We start from the raw sequence: 22212 nt of genomic DNA on the forward strand, positions 1-22212 counted from the left end.
CTCAGTACCTAGGTAAGGACTACTAGCCAGTCAGGACTACTAGGTAAGGACTACTAGCCAGTCAGAAGCAGAGTATGAGGGCGTGCCCTGACAGTACCTAGGTAAGGACTACTAGCCAGTCAGAAGCAGAGTATGAGGGCGTGCCCTGACAGTACCTAGGTAAGGACTACTAGCCAGTCAGAAGCAGAGTATGAGGGCGTGCCCTGACAGTACCTAGGTAAGGACTACTAGCCAGTCAGAAGCAGAGTATGAGGATGTGCAATGACAGTACCTAGGTAAGGACTACTAGCCAGTCAGAAGCAGAGTATGAGGGCGTGCCCTGACAGTACCTAGGTAAGGACTACTAGCCAGTCAGAAGCAGAGTATGAGGGCGTGCCCTGACAGTACCTAGGTGCTCAGCTTTTACATTTTTCTAATTCCCTGTGACCAGGATAACTTATGCTTTGACTGAAATGTTATTTCACTATCTGACCTTCTCGTCTAATTAGTCTTCTGTAAGCTGTACCATATGAGCTGTTGTGTATCATATTTGCAAATAAAAAGAAAAAAAGAAAAAAAAAGAAAAGAAATGCCAATAAACCAGAGCACGTTTTTCTCCCATCCCAGAATGCTGCGTGGACTAGCCAGGCCCTCCTCCGCAGCGCTGTGGAGGAAGGTCTGGCAATGCGAGATTACACCCCTAGTAGTCTGACGTATAAACTGCTCTAAATAGTTGTTCCTTCAGAGATCAGAGGGAGACAGGAGTGAGGAAGTTGTTTCTACCTTCTTCATGCGCATGCTGCGTCTCTCTGAGGCGTTCCTTACGAATGGAGACTTCTTGGAGAGGGTGGAGCTGTCGCTGTCACTGCGGTTGATCTAGAAAGACACAAACAGCAGAGAGAGGGAAAAAAATTACAATTCAAAGTCAAATGTACCTTTTTAAGGTATTTGCATAAAACCGATCCCCATGCGTTTCATATCAAAATGTTCAAAACAAACTCAGTTTTCTGTTTAGCGACACCCCATTTTTTTTACTTTTTTCTAGATCATTTGGCGCTAAAGCTGAAACGTTGATGTTCACTTTTTGAACATCCTCAAATCTCTTTTGAAAACAAACCTTAACTTATGTGTTGTACGAATTGACTGGGTGCTTGGAATGAGTTCACCAAAGTCTTAGCTTCACAAAGTTCTGTAATATATGATTAAAGGTGCTCTAAGCGATGTCACGTGTTTTTTTAGGCTACAACATTTTTTTGTCACATACAGCAAACATCTCCTCACTATCCGCTAGCTGCCTGTCCCCTGAACACACTGTAAAAAAAAAGAAGTGGTCTCTGTAGACAGCCCAGGCTCCACAAACGCCAACAAAAACAAACTGTGCCAACCTGCACCACCAAACATAACAAACAGAGTTCCAGCCAATAACCAACAAGAAGAAAAGAGTTTTTTTTTAAATGTCCGAAATGAAATTTTGTCAAACATGGTTTGGTGCGTCTTTCGACCTCAGAGGGTTACGGTCTGTGTTTCTCTGTTCAGTTGGAGTTACCCTGCAGATGTACTGGCTCTGAGGTCCCGGGGAGAAGGTCTTGGAGCGGATGATGGTGTTCCCCCTCATGAAGGGGTTCTGCTGGTGGACGTCCGGGTGGCGTTCCTTGGGTCGGACCACGGAGCAGTGGTAGGACGGCAACAAGTTGTCCATGCTTGTCTCCTTGTTCACCTGGACAAAAGAGTACACGGCGGTAGTAACGAGACGTAGACACATCAGGAGAGCACAGCCTAAAAACTAATTTGTGTAACTATAGTTTGGGAGCTTGTCTAAAATTCTGGTAAAATGAGATATGATATTATCTTCAACCTTTAGTTAGATGACAAACAAAACGTCACTCCAAAAGTGGTTTTAACATTTCCAATATTGAATTCAGACGACATCAGAGACCATTTAATGGCTCAATTTAAAGGTCCCATATGGTGAAAATGTTTTTTTAAATGGGATTCTGTGTGTCATATAGGTGGTGTAAAGTAAAATCTGTGAAAATGTGAAATCGCTCACTATATATCAATAAATATTAAAAACATAAATAAACAGTGATGCTGCAGCAAGAGCAGAATGCAGGATTTACTCTTCTTCAAGTCCTTGTTTTTGTCCTACGCACCTGCACCGAAGAATTGTTTGGATGTGCGAACTGAAATCAGCGAAAATCACAAAAGTTACCTTTTCTGTGATGGCCGTTGCTGCTGTTGTCGTCGTCGTCGGAGGTTTCATCATCTTCTCTTCCTCTTCCTCTTCCTCCTCTGCCTCCCATTGCCTGCTGTCAGGATAAAACGCATCCTCTTCCTCCAGAGGCCCCACCCCCTCCTCGCCATTTCCTCCTTCATCGTCGTCGTCAAACACGTCCAGAGGGTCGTCACGCCTGACAACCAACAACGGAGAGGAGGATAGGATCAACTAGTTCTCATTTTCTTTATTCTTATTTTAAATTACATTTTGTACTCATACTGCTCTATCTGTACTCATCTAACTAAGTCCTTAGTTCCCGTCTCTACGACAACTACGGGTTGGGTACCATCCTCAATGCTGTTTTTAAACTATGTTTTTCTAATGCAGGGTTCAACGATAAGGGTTGCCCGATGGTCCGGGGCAAGTTAACTGCCACTTCGGGCAGGTAAATGTATAACAAGCCACTGGCCCGTTGGGGCATCATTGTATCATAATCATTTGATGTGAATGTGCCGTTGGCCAATCAAGAAATGAGTTGGCGCCTGATGCTTTTCATGGTTTTTTTTCGAAATCTTTTTACGCTTTTTGGATGTATTTAAGTTAGAAATCCCCCCCCGATATTTTTTCCCCCAGCACTTTTTTTGACGTTCTTTTACGTTTATTTTTGATGTTTTTCCTCTGACTTCCTTTTTTAGGGCCCAGTAAAAATTGACTTCGGGCAAGTCGGATTTTTTTGTGAAAAAAATCTTAGCGTTGTAATTATAAGTCGCTTTGGATAAGAGCCTCAGCTAAATATAATAAATAATAATGGAATAAATAATGTAATGTAACATGAACAGAACAATGGCATTCCCAGCAAAGCCATGAAACGCACAAATACAAAAACAAACTCAAATTGCACCTCAATGCTTTTTCACTACCAACTAAAACATTTTTTGTATCAAAAGGCTGAAAGTCTTGTGCTGCTGCAACACCTGAAGTTTCCCCTCTGGGGATTAATAAAGGATTACCTCATCTTAATTTCCCTTACAAAGGAATACAGCGAGTCAAACATACAGTATGATGTTGATCAATCAGATTAACACTGAGGCATAAACCAGCATCACAAGAGCTGCAGGTTTAAACAGAGCTGCAGGGATTTTTGCCTATGGCTTAGCTTTGTAAGTTCATAATGCAATAAGACCGTTCGCTGAAATGATCATTAACATATTAACGTAGTTTCATTATGCCCTCACATGGATGGATGTACGGGGAAAATCTGGAAAAGTGATAGTTAGAAGTGATAGAAATAAATAAATATTGCTAAATTGGGACAGAATAAAAATGGAAAAAGATAAATAAAGTAAAAAGTAGGGCTGTGCAATTAATCAAATTGTGATCATGATTTCCATTTTGGCGCCTAACGGACACAAAAACAATGTAAAAAAAAAAATATATATATATATATATATATATATATGTGTGTATACATTTTTTACAGTTCAAAGTGTTTTCACTGTTGATTTGGTTTTTGTTCAATAAATGCAACATCTTTCCAAAAGTCAATGTGCGTTAAATAATCCTGATTATGATTTTTCCCCAGAGTCCAGCAGCCCTAGTAAGAAGACAATGGACGGTCAAAAATATGAGTGAAGGAGGGAATAAATACAAAAGTAGAAGATGGAAAGGAGAAATACTCACCACTCGTCGTTCTCAGAAACTTCAACTCCGCCGCTGGAAACACGATTCTGAAACACACATCAGGACCAAACATCTGTAAGTTTACCACACAATTCAATAAAGTGTTGATATCTGACTGCCTTATGAGCTATGAACATGTTTTACTAACAGACAGACAGAGAAACGTCTGTCTTGGTGTTACTTTGGTTGTTTTTGTCTGCCGTTTTCTGCATTTTCTTATTAACTTCTTTTCTCAAACCCGCACTGTATAATCTTCTGCAGCAAAATCACTTCCTTCACCCCAAAACTGTGAAGGAACCTGTCCAGTCATGTGATGTATGTATTATATGGGGGCGGTAACCCCTTTTGACCCATTTTCTGTTTAATACAAACTCATTTTCCACCGAACTTAAACCATTTGCACAGGTGCAACCACTCATCTCGGCACAGAGGGAAAAGATTTAATTAAATTAGCTTCTAACCACACAGATCAGAGCAAATGTTTGCACAAGATGTTAAAAGTTAGAGAATGAATAAATGTTACTCTGGTTTAACAAATGGGGAAACTGGCCTCACAAATAATAAGCAGCAGAAACCTTACTGTATACTTTTTTTTAATGACTATTTTCAAATAAATTCTGAGCTGTATTGATTTCTTTCGCCGCTCGCTTACGCCACTTTGGAGGCTCGCTTTGGAGGCTCGGTTTCAACACTATCGAGGCTCGCTTGGAGTCTATTCCTTACACTTTTATTATTTTTTTATTATAATACGTCGTGTGTAACATGTATCTGTGCTTCACTGCCACAGCTGCCGCAGTCTTGGAGTTGTTCATTCTCTGAAAATGTTCATCATTATTCCTGCTTGGTTTGGTGTCCTGACAGAGGCTTTTGTTCTGAAGCCTGTTCTACTCCAAAACTAACAGTTTTAGGTGCCGACAAAAAGGGAGAAGCAATAGTGAGTGAGCAACAGCTCTGAAGGAAGCCCTCATTTCCACTTCTAGAAGTCAAAGTAAGTATCAGCTCATAGGTACCCCCCCTCCCCCCGTACCCTGTCGGAGCCGCTGGCTGCTCTGCTCTCTTTCTCCTTGTTGTTGGTCTCGGGCATGTAGGCGCGACTCAGCAGGTTGTACCACTTGGTGCATCTCTCCTCCGAACAGCTGACATCAGCCAGGCTGATCTGGGCTCCCGCCTGGACGAGGGGGGGGGGATAAAAACATTCAATAGGGAATAGGCCAAATTCAGCTGTATAAAATGCAGTGTTAACATCCGGGAACCCAAGGAAAAGCAATCAATTCTAGATTCTACAATTTGGTATATCTGAATTTTTTGTACGTTGAATCTATGATTCTGAATTTGTGAATATTGAAAAATAAAGGTGAAAATTCTGAGGCAAAAAAATTCAGATACATAATTTCAAGGTGCAAATATTCAGTGCTAAGAATTCAATGGCTTTTTAATTTCCAAATCCGATGCAACAGATTTACTTCCATAGGAGAGTTCTACTAACCAGACACTTCTCATGGCCCGACTTGCTGGTGTTGCAGATGTCGACCCTCAGCGTCTTCTGCCGCAATGCACTGTGGGATATCTGCATGCTGAACACCTCGTTGACGTCCACGACGTCCTGAGGCAGAGAGCCGCGCGTGCGGAAGAGGCAGCGCGTGGCTTCCACACAGGGCAGCACAGCCGAACGCACATACCTGCAGGAGACACGAGCACAAGTGTTACCGAGACGCTGTTTGGTCCCGGGTCTCAACCCCCTCAAAGTCTTGGTCTTGTCTCGGTCTCAACCCCCTCAACGTCTTGGTCTTGACTCGGTGTCAACCCCTCAAAGTCTTGGTCTTGACTTGATCTCAACCCCTCAAAGTCTCGGTCTCAACCCCTCAAAGTCGTGGTCTTGTCTCGGTCTCAACCCCTCAAAGTCGTGGTCTTGTCTCGGTCTCAACCCCTCAAAGTCGTGGTCTTGTCTCTGTCTCGATACACTCTGGTCATGGTGATGATTGGTCTCGGTTGAGGTGGTCTTGACTACAACACTGCTCTTTAGTAAACCAAAGTATAAGGACGTACATTTTCTGGTCAGCCGGCAGACAGATGGCGCTGCAGTTGGATAGCTGCATGACGTAGATGGTGAAGCGTTGGTCTCGGGACTCGTAGCGGAAACCGAGCTGCACCTGAGAGCAGCCCAGCGCCAACCGCTCCTCGTAGGAGGCGAGTGGGAGGTCTGCAGGGAGGCCCGGCCTGGAGGAAAACACAACCACCCAGACACACATACCTCGGAGTAAAACATCAGGTAGGCCTGGAACAATTATTATATAATTGTCTAATTCAGGGGCGGGGCTAGAAGGGGGGGGACGAGGTGGCACCGGCTGATCGTTTTTAAACAGTGGCAGACTGAGCCTTTAGAAAATGTGTATTGTATTTGTTTTAAATGAAAACAAGTGAAACTAATAATGAATGTGAGGTTTTATTTAGCAGAATTACATTGTGTTGTTCTATCCTATCCAATATTTCCTATATTTGTAAACAGATCTTCTATGCTGTATTGTGATTATTGGTCATTCCTGTGCCACCCCACTTAACAAACCCTGGAATCGCCCCTGGTCTAATAGTAAAAACAAACAAAAACGTTTTTACATAATTATTAATTATTGCTAACATTAGCTAAGGTCTTATGGCGTATGACAGGTAATTGTAGATTTTGTTTAGATATGCCAAATTGTAATTACATACAGTAAATGACATTTGGTCAGACTTTATATTTTCATTATTACTTCAATTGTTAGTTGTTAGAACTTTAAACCGTTAAAAAAATGAAAAAATGGTTTATGATAATAAAGAGACGTCGTTTGCTTCATAGGCCATGTATTTATGTTACTACATTATCTGGGTCACATAACAGTCATACATGACCAAAAGATGTATCCTGGGATTCATTCAAAACTTGAATTTGTTTGAAAAAGTAATACATTAATGAATATTTTTAAATCTGACTGAAAGAGACAATTATATTGTTAATCGCAATTATTTCTGAGACAATTAATTGTACAGCATAATGTGGAATTGTTACAGCTCTAATATATATATATATATATATATATATATATATATATATATATATATATATATATATATAGATATGAGGTGAGACTGACGGGATATTTTCATGCTCTGTATTAGCGATTTAAAAACACCATAAATGTATGGTATATTCAAGTTTCTACTTGGAAATAACATGAAAATGTGTTGAAATTACTCCTATGATTTTTATCAAAGACTACAAAAGAATACAAAGGATACAAATTCTAGATGCATTCTATTTTTTAAATGATGTTAATATAAATAAGTAAATTGTATGTCATGAGTGCAAGTATGCAATCTACACGGCCATCCTGGGTGTTCATCTTACAAAATGTATTTTGTGGATAAAAAGGTCTTGGTACCTGCGCTCTGAAGGCTCGTACACACCGCTATCGCCAGCCACCGACTCGTCAGACACCGCTGAGGTCACGCCCATCTTCTTTGGCCCCGCCCCCGTCCCGCGCAGCTGGGGCGCTGAGTCTAAAGACAACCGGAGGAGAAAAAACAAGGTGAAGATCCAGCTACGTTTACAAAAGGACTTTTTTCTTGGATTTTTCTTTGATATGACTTATAAGGCTAAGTCTGGCGACATTCTATATACCAGACATTGTTGTCAGGTTGCTAATGACATAATTTTACTGTAATGCAGCCTTTAAAACCAGGAAAGCCAAAACTTTAAGATGATATCTAACTGATTTCTAACTGATTTTCACTCACTTTGCAGCAGTGAGAAGCGTCGCCACATTTCATCAAAAACTCAAACATAACTTAATCTTGTTTAATATCAACTAATGCTTAAAATATGCTTAAAATACATGTGCTAGGGAGTCTCTGAACAATAAACATTCCAACCAATTAAAGACATGAAACGAGGAGCTAAGGCTGCCCCCTCTTACAGCTGGAACCACACCGCTAGCTTGCGGTTTTATTTTGAAATGTGTTTTATTTTGTAAAGTATCCGGCTGCACTGTGTTCTTCCTGTACAACCTGCCTGGCTTGACACAGACGCTCGCCTATCGCGCAAGAAATAGAGGAGACGCCTAAACTATCGCTGCAGCATGGCGCGGGCCGCCGAAATAAAAATAGCTATGCGACGCTTACGTGTGCGGTGTGTTCCAGCTGTGAGTCGTTTAGTCGAATAATCTGTCGTTTTGGTCTTAGTCGACAAAGATTTCTTTAGAACATTAGTATTATGCTTTTTCATGCCGAATTACTTATTTCCAAGAAAACTATGAGCACATCTCTGGTAAACACGTGATGTAAAGTGCTGCTTTAGCATGATTCTTTGTGGAGAAACTCAGTTTTACAGATCTGTCTATTAAATCAATTTATCGATTAGTCGACAAAATGTTAGTTCGCTTAGAATTTCTTTAGTGAAGGTCATCCCTAGGAGGAGCACACATGTAGTCTGACCATGTCAAATGGTCAATGGACAGCAGAAGACAGATCAAAGAGTAGCAAGAGATTTGAAACAAAACAGAGTGAACCTCATGCTCAGCACAGAGCACGTGTTGAATCACTGACACTGATCACACCCTCAGTCAACACCTCACAGTTAGTTTTGTGCCGAGACATGTCATTAGGTTGTCGTGGCTTTACAGTGTAAACAAAACACCACGGTCTGTCAGTTTGTAGAAGTGGCAATCTACCAGGAATGTGCACATACTTGATGTATACCAAATGTAGCGCATTATTGGATGATGTCGCAATAGCTGCCCACAGTGAATAAAATAAGGAGTCTGCCTTTTTTTCTTTCTTTTTTTTTGACGCGGTGCTAACGTTGATCTGACCCTTGTCTCGCGTTGCCAGACCTTCCTGCACAGCGCTGCGGAGGAGGGTCTGGCTAGTCCACACAGCATTCCGGTTATGGGTTTGGTCTGGTTTATTGGCATTTCTTTAAACCAATCACAATCGTCTTGGGCGGCGCTAAGTGCCGGACGGAGCAGTGGTGCCTCTGCAAAATAAGTCTCAGGGAGGAACTTGTTTTGGTGGAACATGTGTACGTTCAAAAGTTGTTTTAGTAGCAACAGAAAACTCAGATTGGACAGATAGTCTAGCTATCTGTCTGGATTTACCCTGCAGAGATCTGAGGAGCAGTTAACCATAGTCCTCATTAATCCACCGGAGTTTAGAACGCCAACACAAAGACAGAGGAAGGGGACAGACATCCGGCCGAAAATGAGAAAGCTGAAGAAGTGGTTTGAGAAGTTTCTAGAGAGTTTTTGATGCCTCTTTCCCCCCCAAACATGAACATGTATATTTATACTATATGTGTAATTGTTGTCTAACTGCTTTTTTTGGAGCGGAGATGCTCAGGAACGCAAAATGAATTTCAGCTTGAACTGACAATTAAGTTGTATAGCGTCGTATCGTACATTACCACTGCTGAACTTAAAATCCGAGACTGTTCGGAAACATGTCCGGCTCTTACAGCGGCATTGCGGCATCTCATAAAAAATGTAATTACTGAGAATGTTCTTGGTTGGGCTGGAAAGATTGATTTGTGATGAGATCGTGACCGAAATCAAAAAGACAAGGAGAAACAAACTGGCTTTCGTCTTTTGCAAATGTTTGGTCCATAAAAGGTTCTCAGCCTCCCCTTCACTTCAAAGCTCTGCTCTCTTTGGCTGCCAGCTTTCAACATAATAACTGAAGAGCCGTTTTCAGAGAATCATCTGACGGCCAACGACCTTGTAAAAAATATGTTGGACTAAAGAAATGATGAATGAAACGTTGTTGATATAGACTAATCTGTTCCCAGCCTTGCTGGACTGCAGGTAGGGCTGGGAATGACCAGAGACCCCAAAGGTGTGTGTTTTATCCCAAAAAAAGTTTGTTCATCTCACTTTAATTTTCTATTTAGTGGACTGAAGAAGATTTTTTGAGTTAAAATATAAAAAAAAAAAAAATGTTTGAGTGATTTAATATTGATTAATAAAATCCCGAAAATGATCTTAATATCTCTTTTCACCATGAATGTATAACCCACCACACACTCTTTGGGGGACGGTTCCTTAATGTAAACATGAACCTGGTGCATTATAAAAAAATATATATATTTCAGGGTTGCTCGTTTTAACAATTTACAGAGTTGAGAATCTCTTTTATATCCCAGTAAAACTGGTAGTGTAATAGAACTTTCCCTAACCAAATTGATATTGAATCAGGACCTTGTGAATCAGAATCAAATCGATTGAGGAAATCATTGGCGACATCCAGCCCTATTGACTTTATTATGCTAGTATAGGGCTGGGCAATATGTTTTATTATTTGCCTTTACCCACTTAGTCATCATATCCACATGATTGGTGATTATTTATCTAAACTCTCATTGTGTTAATATTTTGTGAAAGCACCAACTTTCTACTACATACATACTACAGCATGGCCACAATATCGACATTGATGTATTTGGTCAAAAATGTCGTGATTTTTGATTTTCTCCATATCGCCCAGCTCTTTTCTAGTACCAAAAAGTTCAATTCTCATGTGCAATTCATATAATGAAAGATTGATACTTGGCACCTGTGTTTCGATAAAGTATTGCCACAAAATTACCCCCCCCCTTCTAACTGTAGGGCGACCTGCCTGTATATTAGAGCCGGGTCACATGTTCAGCCCTGGCAGCAGCAATGGAGAGTGAACAGGAAACCAGAAACCGCGTCCACCTTTCACCCGAGGCTGCAACACGAACCCGGAGTCACGTTCAGCTGCAGCGAGCTCAGAGCCCGGCTCAAACTTGAACTGACCCTTTACTACAATTCAGCTTTAATTCATTTCAGTGGCAGGGACACACAGCTCATGGAGGCAATTATGTCATGTTCTTAGCATGGGCGTACATTTTATCACAATAAACATGAAATTTCTCAAGAGCAATTATTGAAGGGGACACAAACAAAATACAGTCGTGGAACTCCAGTAAGTAGGCTGGCAAAGGGATTTTATTCACTTTAAACATCAGATAAAGTGATTCTTTTCTCTAATACAGATGATGCTGAACTGAGAACTGAGCCCCCCGCAAGCAAGCTAGATAACCAACAAGCCAGCCAGCCGGCTCATTTTCTGTAACCAGTGAAAGCATGATGGGTGGAACTAACTATCCAACAATCTATTAAACAAGCTACCAAACAAGCTAGGTAACGTCATAATCACCAACATCATCATTTTTTGCCATGACTACTATATCAATAACTAAAAACCATCTGTATTAGAGAAAAGAATCACTTCATGCAAAGTTTAAAGGGAATAAAACAGCCTTGTCTACTTACCGGAGTTCCACAACTGACGTTACTGAAGTGAGACGACGTCCTCAAATGTCTTGTTTTTGTCCACAACTCAAAGACATTCAGTTTCCTGTCAACGAGGACAGAAGAAACTAGAACAGATTCACATTTAACAAGCTGCAATCAGAGAACTTTTTTTCATGAAAAAAAAACCACTCAAAGCGATGAATTGATTATCAAAAAAGTTGGCGATTGATTCAATGGTTGACAACTAATCGGTGAATCGATTCATCTTTGTAGCCCTAACTAGCCTATATATTGACCGTGATGTAGTTCACTCAATTTCAAACTGTACCACGGACAGCTGGATAAAAATGTAAAAAGAAAAAAAAAAAGAAATAGGCGAGTTCCAACGGAACACGCGGGTGACCCAGCGGCTGTAATCTAACACCCTCCTAACCTTCACCCCCCTGCCCACACACTCTTCATCGCTCCCGCCAGCAGTCAGGTTTCACACACAGTATTACATATCTCATCACACACACAGCGGAGAGGAGGATTCCTGGTATCCCGCTTTCCAATAAAGTTGAGAGTGTTTTCTATGACGTCTAGTCTAGTGAAACGGAGATAAGGGAGTTGCATCACCAGCATGTCTGCCGTCTCATGTGCTGCAACATATCGCCAAAGACACTCAAAGATGTTTTTTTCTGCAGCAGAAATGCAGAACTGACTGAACTTTAATATCCGTTTATGTATCGCAGGTAATATCGCCTATTTTCCCTCATATCGGCCAGCACTGGGGCTCGTGTAATTGCAGTCAGTTCATCAGGATTATCATTCTCATGCTATTGACTGGGATTATCATTTGAGTCTTTGTCCTGCAGCAGAGTTATTATGCAAACACAGTGACACTGATGTCGAGATGTGACATGACTGCTTTGAGGATAATTAGAGACTCCTAGACACCCACTGGTTTGATGACGAGTCACACTGTGTGCTGCAGTTCGTTGGGAAGTCTTTCCCCTCGGAAGAAACGCACAAACCTTTGTGTACTTGGTGGTTTGGGACTTTTTCATGGGCTGGGCTAGGCCCTTTGGTTCTAGTAAAGGCAACTCTTAATGCTACAGAATACAATGATATTTTAGACAATAGTGTGCTTCTGGGGGGAGAAAACATATGGAGCCCACCGATTATCTACATTAACTGTATGTATTTACCCAATATTTACTTATTTTACCATTATTGTCTTAGTCTATATCGTTATATTGTTCAGGTGCCGCCGGAAATTCCGCCGGATGTCCCTCATTTTCGGCCGGATGTCTGTCCCCTTCCTCTGTTCTAAACTTCTAGATTCTAGATTTCTGAGGACTATGGTTAACTGCTCCTCAGATCTCTGCAGGGTAAATCCAGACAGCTAGCTAGACTATCTGTCCAATCTGAGTTTTCTGTTGCACGACTAAACTTCTGAACGTACACACGTTCCACCAGAACAAGTTCCTTCCTGAGGCTATTTCGCAGCGGCACCGTTGCTCCGTGCAGCACTTAGCACCGCCCAAGTCGGTTGTGATTGGTTTAGAGAAATCCAATAAACCAGAGCACGTTTTTCTCCCATCCCGGAAATGCTGTGTGGACTAGCCTGACCTTCTTCCACGGCGCTGTGGAGGAAGGTCTGGCAAAGCGAGACTAGGAAAAGCTCGACTGGTCCGCACCGAGCCCAGACCTCAATCGCATCCAACACCTTTGGGATGAACTGGAAAGTTGGGAGTGTGTGAATATTTTTGGAAAAAGAAGAGAGAATAAAGGAACAACATTTTTCCGTTTTACCTTTGACCTCCTCGCCCAGCGTGGTGTTGTGGTTCTGCTTCTCCCCCAGCCCCGCCGGACCCCGGTGTTCCTCCTGCTGCTGCTCCTGACAGTCCAGGCTGAGCTCAAGCTCCGCTAGCCGGCTGTGGAGCTCCAGATCCAGGCCTAACCCGCTGGGCCCCGTCTGGCCCGCGAATGTCTCCCCCGACAGGAAACTAGAGTCTGTGACCAGCGGCGAGCACGGCGGAGACAGCGAGGAAAGAGACGAGCGCGGAGACAGCGAGCTCATGGAGCGAGGGGTTTCTGGCGGTCGGAGCGTTGGAACCCTGGAGGACCCCGACTCCGCTCCGACGCCAACGCCTTCCCCTGCGCCTCCTCCGGCGGAACACCCGACCCCGCCTGCTTTGCCCGCAGGCCTCCCGGCGTCCCTGCCTCCGGAGGCCGTCACTACTTCGTGTTCGTGTATGGTGGTGATGGAGCTGGAGGGGCGGTAGCCTCCCTGGCCGCCCTCCAGGAGGCTGTCCAGCTTGTTCTGGAAGTCCGGGTCCGCCAGCTCGGGCTGCTCCAGGTAGATGTCGGTGAAGCTGAGGGAGGAGGTGGAGCCCAGGCTGGAGGTGGTGGCCAGCGAGCCGCGACTAGACGTTAGAGAGCCTCGACTGCTGCCGGACGAACAGGACAGAGTGCTGGCCGACAGGCTGGGGGGAGAGAGAGAGAGAGAGAGAGAGAGAGAGAGAGAGAGAGAGAGAGTTATGATCTAAGACACATCAGCAGTTTAAGAAGAAAAGTCTGGAGTGCTCGGAAGTTCAAAACAGATCATGAAAGTGCTCTTTTGAAAAGGGAAAAGAGAAAAAACTAGAGATTGATCAATACTACCGATTATTAGTAGATAATGAAACCAACAACTGATATTTGGATATGCATTGTTGTGAAAATAAAAATCTTTAAAGGTCCCATGACATGGTGTTCTTTGGATGCTTTTATATAGATCTTAGTGGTCCCCTAATACTGTATCTGAAGTCTCTTTTATATAGGCCTTAGTGGTCCCCTAATACTGTATCTGAAGTCTCTTTTATATAGGCCTTAGTGGTCCCCTAATACTGTATCTGAAGTCTCTTTTATATAGACCTTAGTGGTCCCCTAATACTGTATCTGAAGTCTCTTTTATATAGGCCTTAGTGGTCCCCTAATACTGTATCTGAAGTCTCTTTTATATAGACCTTAGTGGTCCCCTAATACTGTATCTGAAGTCTCTTTTATATAGACCTTAGTGGTCCCCTAATACTGTATCTGAAGTCTCTTTTATATAGGCCTTAGTGGTCCCCTAATACTGTATCTGAAGTCTCTGAAGCTTTCCTTAAGATGTGCCATTTCTGTGTCTGTAGCTTTAAATGCTATTGAGGAGGAGAGGGGGGAGTGTCTTGACCAACTGCCACTTTGCTCGTTTGCAAGCCGTGATGTCTCTCTCTTTCTCATGGGTGGGCCAAATTCTCTGGGTGGGCAAAGCAGAGAAAGGGGAGGTAACCTTTCCCCTTATGACATCATAAAGGGATGATTCCAGATCGGCCCATCTGAGCTTTCATTTTCTCAAAGGCAGAGCAGGATACCCAGGGCTCGGTTTACACCTATCACCATTTCTAGCCACTGGGGGACCATAGGCAGACTGGGGGAACGCATATTAATGTTAAAAGTGAAATGATCATGCCATGGGACCTTTAAGTCAAAATTAAGATTTTGGATTTGTTACAAACTCAAACACAAAACTTTGTTTAAATGCTTTAAGCAATTATTTAATAAATTAGAAATATTCAACATAACAGAGAGTCAGATAGTGTTGTGGGCCAACACGGTCTCACGGCAGTTTGTGAAATGGTCACGTTATTTTTAATCTATTGATTCGTGTACACGGACACGATTATCCCGTTGCTGAGAACGTAATGTATTCCTGTTGGTAAGCACGTAATGAGAAGCGTCTATAAGGAGGCTGGGTTTCGGAAAAGAAGAACGGTGAAAGGACACGCCACACGCCGGGACACGATCCCCGGTCTCCGGGTGAAAACACCCCAAACAACCTCCCTACGCGGATTTTCGGCATTTTATACTACTCGCTACCATAGTCGTGCTGTGATCACGAAACATGCTTCCCATTTAAATACATTACTTTAAAAGTCGTCCTCACCAACACGAAAAAAAACGAGAAAAACATGTCCTTGTACACAAATCCATAGATTAAATAACGTGACCATTTCACAAACTGCCGTGAGACTGGGTTGTGTGGGCGGGACATTAAGTCAGACTCAGTGGTGAGTGAAACCGAAGCAGACGGACAGACACAGAGCTGTAGCCGAGCCAAAGTAGCACACTTTTTAATAACTGTATTGGTTATTAAGCAAATAAAACACAATACAGATAATCTGCAAACTGCCAAAAAACCTGATAATCAGCCAGGGTAATCGGTCTATCCCTATAAAAAAGGTCCAAGGCACTCTTCCTGTGTATCTTGTGCTGATACACATGGGTTGCTGCCCAGCTCGCGATAACGCGAGTCAACTTCGGTCGGGCTTTCAAAAAATGGAGACAATTATGGGATTGTAAATGATTCAAAAACGTCCCCGAACTGGCCCTCAGGTATGTAACATGTCTATTTCTAATTGTAAATTAATAATTTTCTGTCCGAGCAAAATCGATCATCACGACTATATGACCTCCCGGTACCGCTAACTCAGTAATCTAAGTAATCTCTCTCAAGTAATCAGAATTTATGTTTATAAATTAAACATTACAGTTGGTGCTAAGTGGAGCGTCTGTCATGGTGTGATTGGTTATGTCGCTGTCAGTCCCCTGCTCCATATCCTATCCACCAATCACAGCGTCTCCGGATGAAAACGCCTCTTAGTGACGCCCCCCCCCCTCCCCCTGTGTCAGTTAAACTTCTCATCTCCAATCCTATCTGTATTTGTGAGAAGTGGCGCTGCCCTGAGTTGAAAGATAGCCTACTTTACGGCTTTATCATCGAGTTAATAGGCGTGTGTGTTCGTGCCGGCCGCTGTCCATTTCCTAAGGTTCTGAAATGCGAACATTTTTTGACTATTTTTTTTTGTTAAAGGGCGTGAGCACCCACGGAGGAAAACATAAATCGGCGCCTCTGGGTAATACAGCACCGTAAAGAAACGACCTTTACAACGGCAAGTGTTGGTAAAAACACTACCGCATTTGCCCAAAGGGGCCGCTAGAATCAATACAAACTGAAAGTTATATATGGCCACTTTAACAACATTCCCTAAGTTATTAACTTCCTTTATGTCTTGGAAACATCCCTGATAATCTGCAAGTTTTCAAATGTAATTTGTAACCAGTGTGTTCTGCTTCATATTGCTTTGGATGCCAGCGTCAGCTTAACATGAAAAAAACCGAATTCATTTTATAGCTTTTATAAACCGCATATGTATTATTTCACAGTGAGCTGACTGGAAGAAAATGGTGAGAGATAAACAGAGAAACAGAAGAAGTTTGGGAGAACACAAAATAACGAGTCTTAGGCAAGAAGAGGAAAGAAAAATGAAGATAAACAAAAAGAAGAAAGCTTCATGTTGTGTGGAGCTGGAAGCAGCACTGCAGGCAGACTTCTGTCTCCCATCCTACTTTCCTTTCGTCTCATTTTTTGCCCTCCTTTCCCTTTCCCTCCTCCCAAAGTCTCCTCCATCCCTCGCTGCCTGCTCACTCTTCTCTTTTTCATTCTTTTAGAAAACTCACTTTTCTCAAAATAATGTCTGCAACGTCTCAGTGTGCAGCTGAAAATCACTATGTGAACCCTGTATAAACTCATCACAGCCATTTTAAACAATGCTTCTGCCATTTTAACTTTTTTTTCCTCATGCCTCCTTTCTCATTTAGTATGGTTTATGTATTCTGTAAAGCACATTGAATAGGCTGTATGTATGAAATGTGCTATATAAATAAACTTGCCTAAGAAAGTTTAAAGCAAGTAATTGCACAAGATCTTTTTCGACTCTCCCAGCTCAGCAGGCGAGATGTTCATCACCATTTAAAACCCTTAAAACCAAATTGAGAATCTAAAATACACCTTGAATGTTGGACCTGAGGGACTACTTTCAGGAGGAAAGTACAGTCATTTTCTTTCTCCCATCTGTCCGTCCTCTACTCTCCTCTCATTTCCTCCCCGCTCATCACCTCGGCCCTGTAGCTCTGTATGAGCAGCTCTCTAATTAAAGCAGGGGGGGCTCGTTAGCGCAGACAGAGAAGAGCTCCTGTCCGCCGGGGAGACTTTTGATGTCTATCGGAGCGCTAGGACGGACCGAGTCACGAACGAGCCGCGAGGCGAGAACAGAAACGGAGAGAGTGAGAGAAACTGGCCTGAGGAGGAGACGGAGAGGACGGACACCGTCAACCTTTCACATTACAGACGCAAGCTGTTTGAACCCCTCCCCTCTGGCAGGCTCAGAAGTGTTTTCAAATGTCTCCGGTTTAGAGGCTCTGAAACTTCCATGACTATTTGATGACTGTGGGAACCCTGTTATTATAACTCTTAACAGTCTTAAGAGTTATAAGAGTCTTAACATGAATCCAACATATTATTAGCAAATATAAATCCCCGCTGCTTACTGGCCTATAGGTAAGGTAGTCTCTAAGGCCATCCACATACACAGTTCATCCTGAGGATTCACTGTGCCATATGCACATGTATGTTTAACATTAAAACATGATTTATAAAATCATGCCAACAATTATTAGGCTATTTTAATAGCTTAGGATGCTATGCAAAAAAAAAAAAAGGAATGTATAAAAAGGCTTAAGGCTGCCCTACACGTTATTGGAGGCCCAGTTAATTTGATACATCATATGTAGTAGGGGGTCCCTGCTCCATCTCTCTTTCAGTTAAGGGTTCCTTGGCTTAAAAAAACGTTGAAGAACCCCTGCTTTAAGATATTAAAAACAGAAATGAGATGGACAAACCTCTTGAGTTGAGTGTGTAGCGATGTGGCCAGTCGAACCATCTCCTCCAGCTCTCTCACCAGCTTGTTTCTCTTGCAGTGAAGTCGCAGCCTGAAATGACCAAAGGAAAACAACTTGATTCTGTATTTTGTTTCAGTCAGCTACAGACCTGCAGGTGGCAAGTGATGTCTTCATTTAATCAATTTTATTTTATTTTCTTAAAGCACCCATATTATGCTCATTTTCAGGTTCATAATTGTATTTTAAGGTTGTACCAGAATAGGTTTACATGGTTTAATTTTCAAAAAACACCATATTTTTGTTGTACTGCACAGCTCTCTCTCACTGCTGCAGATCCTCTTTTCACTTGGTCTCTGTTTTAGCTACAGAGTGAGACCTCTTTTCTTCTTCTTCTTCTGTACTATCTTTGATTGCACTCGCACATGCGCAGTAGCTCAGATGTAGATCATGTCAGCTAGCTAGCTCCATAGACAGTAAAAGAAAGGCTGTTTCTCCACCTTCGGTCTTCTAAATGAGGGCGCACATGGAAGTATTTCTTTTGTAGATTATGGTGAACTTGTGTATGTTGTAGCAGTGCTTTGCTATTGAGAATGAGGTAGCATGCTAGCGTTAGCATTAGCGTTAGCATGCTAACGCTACGAGCTAATGGTTGCGGTTAGCCAGCTCATTTCGGCTTGTGACGTCACAAGCCGTGCCGATTTTGAACAGCTCACCCGGAGACTGAAGGCAGGACACATTCAGAAACCGTATCTCACTCAAAACAGCATGGAGGGATTTTTTTCAAAGTTTGTATGCATGTGGAAGCACCAGAGACACAAAAGAACACTCCAAATCCCATTTTTTTCATAATATGGGCACTTTAAGATTAGTTTTGGGGCACTATCAGCCTTTATTTTTGACAGAACAGCTGAAGAAATAAAAGGGGAGATAGAAGGGGGAATGACATGCAGCAAAGGGCCGCAGGTCGGAGTCGAACCCGGGCCCGCTGCATCAAGGAGTGAGCCTCTATATATGGGCGCCCGCTCTACCAACTGAGCTATGCAGGTGCCCCATTTAATCAATTTAATCCTTTAATCTGATGCTTGCTCGCGATGTCAGCTGCTTCCAGGCTCAACACGAGTCACGTTCACATTGAGGACAGTGTTCAACAACAAGGGTTGCCCGATGGCCCGGGGGAAGTCAAACGCCACGTCGGGCAAGTAATCATTATATCATAAATTACGTTATCGTTCTCTTGCCACCGTCGGAGAACACTTGTTGAATGCTAGTCTCGCTTTGCCAGTAGGGGTGGGCAAAGAAAATCGATCCACATTCGAATCGCGATTCAAGCTCTACCGATCCAAAAATCGAAGGAACTTGTTTCGGTGGAACATGTGTACGTTCAAAGGTTGTTTTAGTAGCAACAGAAAACTCAGATTGGACAGATAGTCTAGCTAGCTGTCTGGATTTACCCTGCAGAGATCTGAGGAGCAGTTTTTAGATTTTTAGATCTTTTAACAAACAATCCTACGTCATCAATGTTTTTTTAAGTGCTGTTAAAGTTCTTTACTTGATTAGGGTTTGCATAAAACATGTCTAATTTGCAGTTATTGTAGGTTCGTTGCTTGCCCGACCAGGCAAGAAAAACACTGAACATAATCTGCCATCTCTGCTAGCGCTGGAGGTGTGAGCACTTTGGAAAACAACAGTTAACAAATATGACATGTTGGCGGCGATGTGTCGGGGTGTTGTGAGCAGCTGCTTTGTGTTCAGCTGATAGCGGTGTCATTTGTTTGAATGAGCTTTGTTCAGAGGAAACCGGTCCATTAACAGCTGTTACTATGATCCATGCTTTGAGTGGAAACAGGCCAAAGAGGGGAAGCCTTCGATCAGGTTACAGACTGCTGCTGGCGTTGGTGTGTGTGTGTGTGTGTGTGTGTGTGTGTGTGTGTGTGTATAAAATTAGATGTATCACTTCTCTTTTTAACTGGTCCTAAATTGGTGGAGCATCATGCTGCCAGTGTCGCTGTTCTCTCTCTGTATGGGTCTGTTCTGGTCCGCCACAGGTAATTATCCTCTGGTCCATTTCAGACCAGGGTTCCACTATCTTCAGGTCCGTTTTAGATGGTGTCTCAAATTTTGGTGAAGATATTAAGCAGTGGCACTTGTGGTTTTAGCAATAAAAGGCAGTGGTGGAATGTAACTAAGTACATTTACTCTACTGCACTGTACTTAAGTACAAATTTGAGGAACTTTACTTGAGTCTTTTCTTTTCATGGCACTTTCTACTTCTACTCTGCTACACTTCAGAGAGAGATATTGTACTTTTTACCTACATTAATCTGACATCTTTAGTTACTAGTTACTTTACAAATTAAGGTTTTTGCACATAAAACACATGTAGTCTATAAAATACGAAGTCCAGCTGAAATGATTAGAGAATTAAACACTTAGTTGATTGACAGGACTGTTTGGATCGTTTCCAGTTTGTAAAATGTGAGGATCTTTCTGCATTGAGTACTTTTTAGGTCCCATGGCATGATCATTTCACTTTATGAGGTTTTTTAACACTAATATGAGTTCCCCCAGTCTGCCTATGTTCCCCCAGTGGCTAGAAATGGTGATAGGTGTAAACCGAGCCCTGGGTATCCTGGGTATTGAGAAAATGAAAGCTCAGATGGGCCGATCTGGAATCTTCCCTTTATGACGTCATAAGGAGGAAGGTTACCTCCCCTTTCTCTGCTTTGCCCACCCAGAGAATTTGGCCCACCCATGAGAAAGAGAGAGACATCACGGCTTTCAAACGAGCAAAGTGGCAGTTGGTCAAGGCCACACCCCCACCCTCCACCTTGCCCCCCCCTCTCTCCTCCTCAATAGCATTTAAAGCTACAGACACAGAAATGGCACATCCTAAGGAAAGCTCATTGTGGGACTGGCTCTAGTGGCTGTAATTCTGCACCAAGGCTGAATTTAGGGAAAGAGACTTCAGATACAGTATTAGGGGACCACTATGGTCTATATAAAAGAGACTTCAGATACAGTATTAGGGGACCACTAAGGCCTATATAAAAGAGACTTCAGATACAGTATTAGGGGACCACTAAGGCCTATATAAAAGAGTCTTCAGATACAGTATTAGGGGACCACTAAGGCCTATATAAAAGAGACTTCAGATACAGTATTAGGGGACCACTAAGGCCTATATAAAAGAGACTTCAGATACAGTATTAGGGGACCACTGAGGCCTATATAAAAGCATCCAAAAAGCAGCATGTCATAGGACCTTTAAGTACATTTTCCTGATGATACTTTTACTTAAGTAACATTTTCAATGCAGGACTTTTACTTGTAACAGAGTAGTTTTACAGTGTCATATTAGTACTTTTACTCAAGGATCTGAATACTTCTTCCTCCACTGATAAAATGTGTATGTGTCTGGAAGTTTCCAAGTACTGTACATTCAAGACTTTTTCAATGACGTTAAAAGCGACTTTTGTGTTAAGGTTTGGGTCTTATTTTATAACAACATGCACCAAGAAACAGCAACATTTTTTAAAGGCCCCAAACATGGACACAATAATTTGTCGCTGATCAGAGCTCTTTTCAGGAGTGTGTGGGCGTTTTCAGACAGAGCTTTGCTGACATCTGCCTCTGTCTTCTGCTAGCTTTGCTACGTTTTTTTTTAGAGAAGGGCAACGTACTGAGTGGAGGTCTAATTGGCCATATATCTGATAATACCTCCGTGGGTTTGTGGAGTCTTTAAAACTTCCAAAACAAATTAAAGACTTAGCCGTACTCAAAGACCCTGATTCAGTGAATGTGACATCTGCAAAACCTGCAGACACTGAATACATGAGTGTGTGCATATTTCTGTCTGTGTGTGTGTGTGTGTGTGTGTGTGTGTGTGTGTGTGTGTGTGTGTGTGTGTGTGTGTGTGTGTGTAGGTGGACTACAACAAGTTCCTTTTGTAACCAGGCTCTGCAGCCTCTCAGGTTACAGGAACAAGACACAAAGAGAGACTGAGCTCAGGTAGAGTCTGAACACAGAACAACAGGAGTCCTGTTAAAGGGGGGGAGGAGGAGGAGGAGGAGAGGGGAGAGAGAGAGAGAGAGAGAGAGAGGACTGCCATGTTCATCTCTAACTCTTAATAATCATCCGAAGGTTGGATGTGTGTACAGATGCAGAAGGTCAGCCGTGTCATCAGCAGATGAGACAATAATGACCACAGTTACACACATGACAGCGCTGTCTGTCATCAGCCGCTCTAACCTTCTCCATGACACTGCTCTTTAGTTCCCCCCC

General features: G+C 42.6%; 1 protein-coding gene across 1 annotated transcript in view; it reads right to left on the bottom strand.

The window, feature by feature from the left end:
- The window catches only part of wwc1 (WW and C2 domain containing 1), an 81296-nt gene that overhangs the window by 12955 nt on the left and 46129 nt on the right, over positions 1 to 22212 (bottom strand). The window contains exons 10-19 of the mRNA XM_078265588.1: positions 17932 to 18021; positions 12982 to 13655; positions 7297 to 7414; positions 5924 to 6094; positions 5364 to 5556; positions 4905 to 5045; positions 3878 to 3924; positions 2192 to 2390; positions 1526 to 1696; positions 763 to 855 (exon numbers count right to left, since the gene is read on the bottom strand). Coding sequence (XP_078121714.1) covers positions 763 to 855; positions 1526 to 1696; positions 2192 to 2390; positions 3878 to 3924; positions 4905 to 5045; positions 5364 to 5556; positions 5924 to 6094; positions 7297 to 7414; positions 12982 to 13655; positions 17932 to 18021 — 1897 coding nt within the window. The remainder of the gene's footprint in view (positions 1 to 762; positions 856 to 1525; positions 1697 to 2191; positions 2391 to 3877; positions 3925 to 4904; positions 5046 to 5363; positions 5557 to 5923; positions 6095 to 7296; positions 7415 to 12981; positions 13656 to 17931; positions 18022 to 22212) is intronic.

The sequence above is a fragment of the Sander vitreus genome, chromosome 13 (genome assembly GCF_031162955.1).
Source record: "Sander vitreus isolate 19-12246 chromosome 13, sanVit1, whole genome shotgun sequence".
Classification (NCBI taxonomy): Eukaryota; Metazoa; Chordata; class Actinopteri; order Perciformes; family Percidae; genus Sander; species Sander vitreus.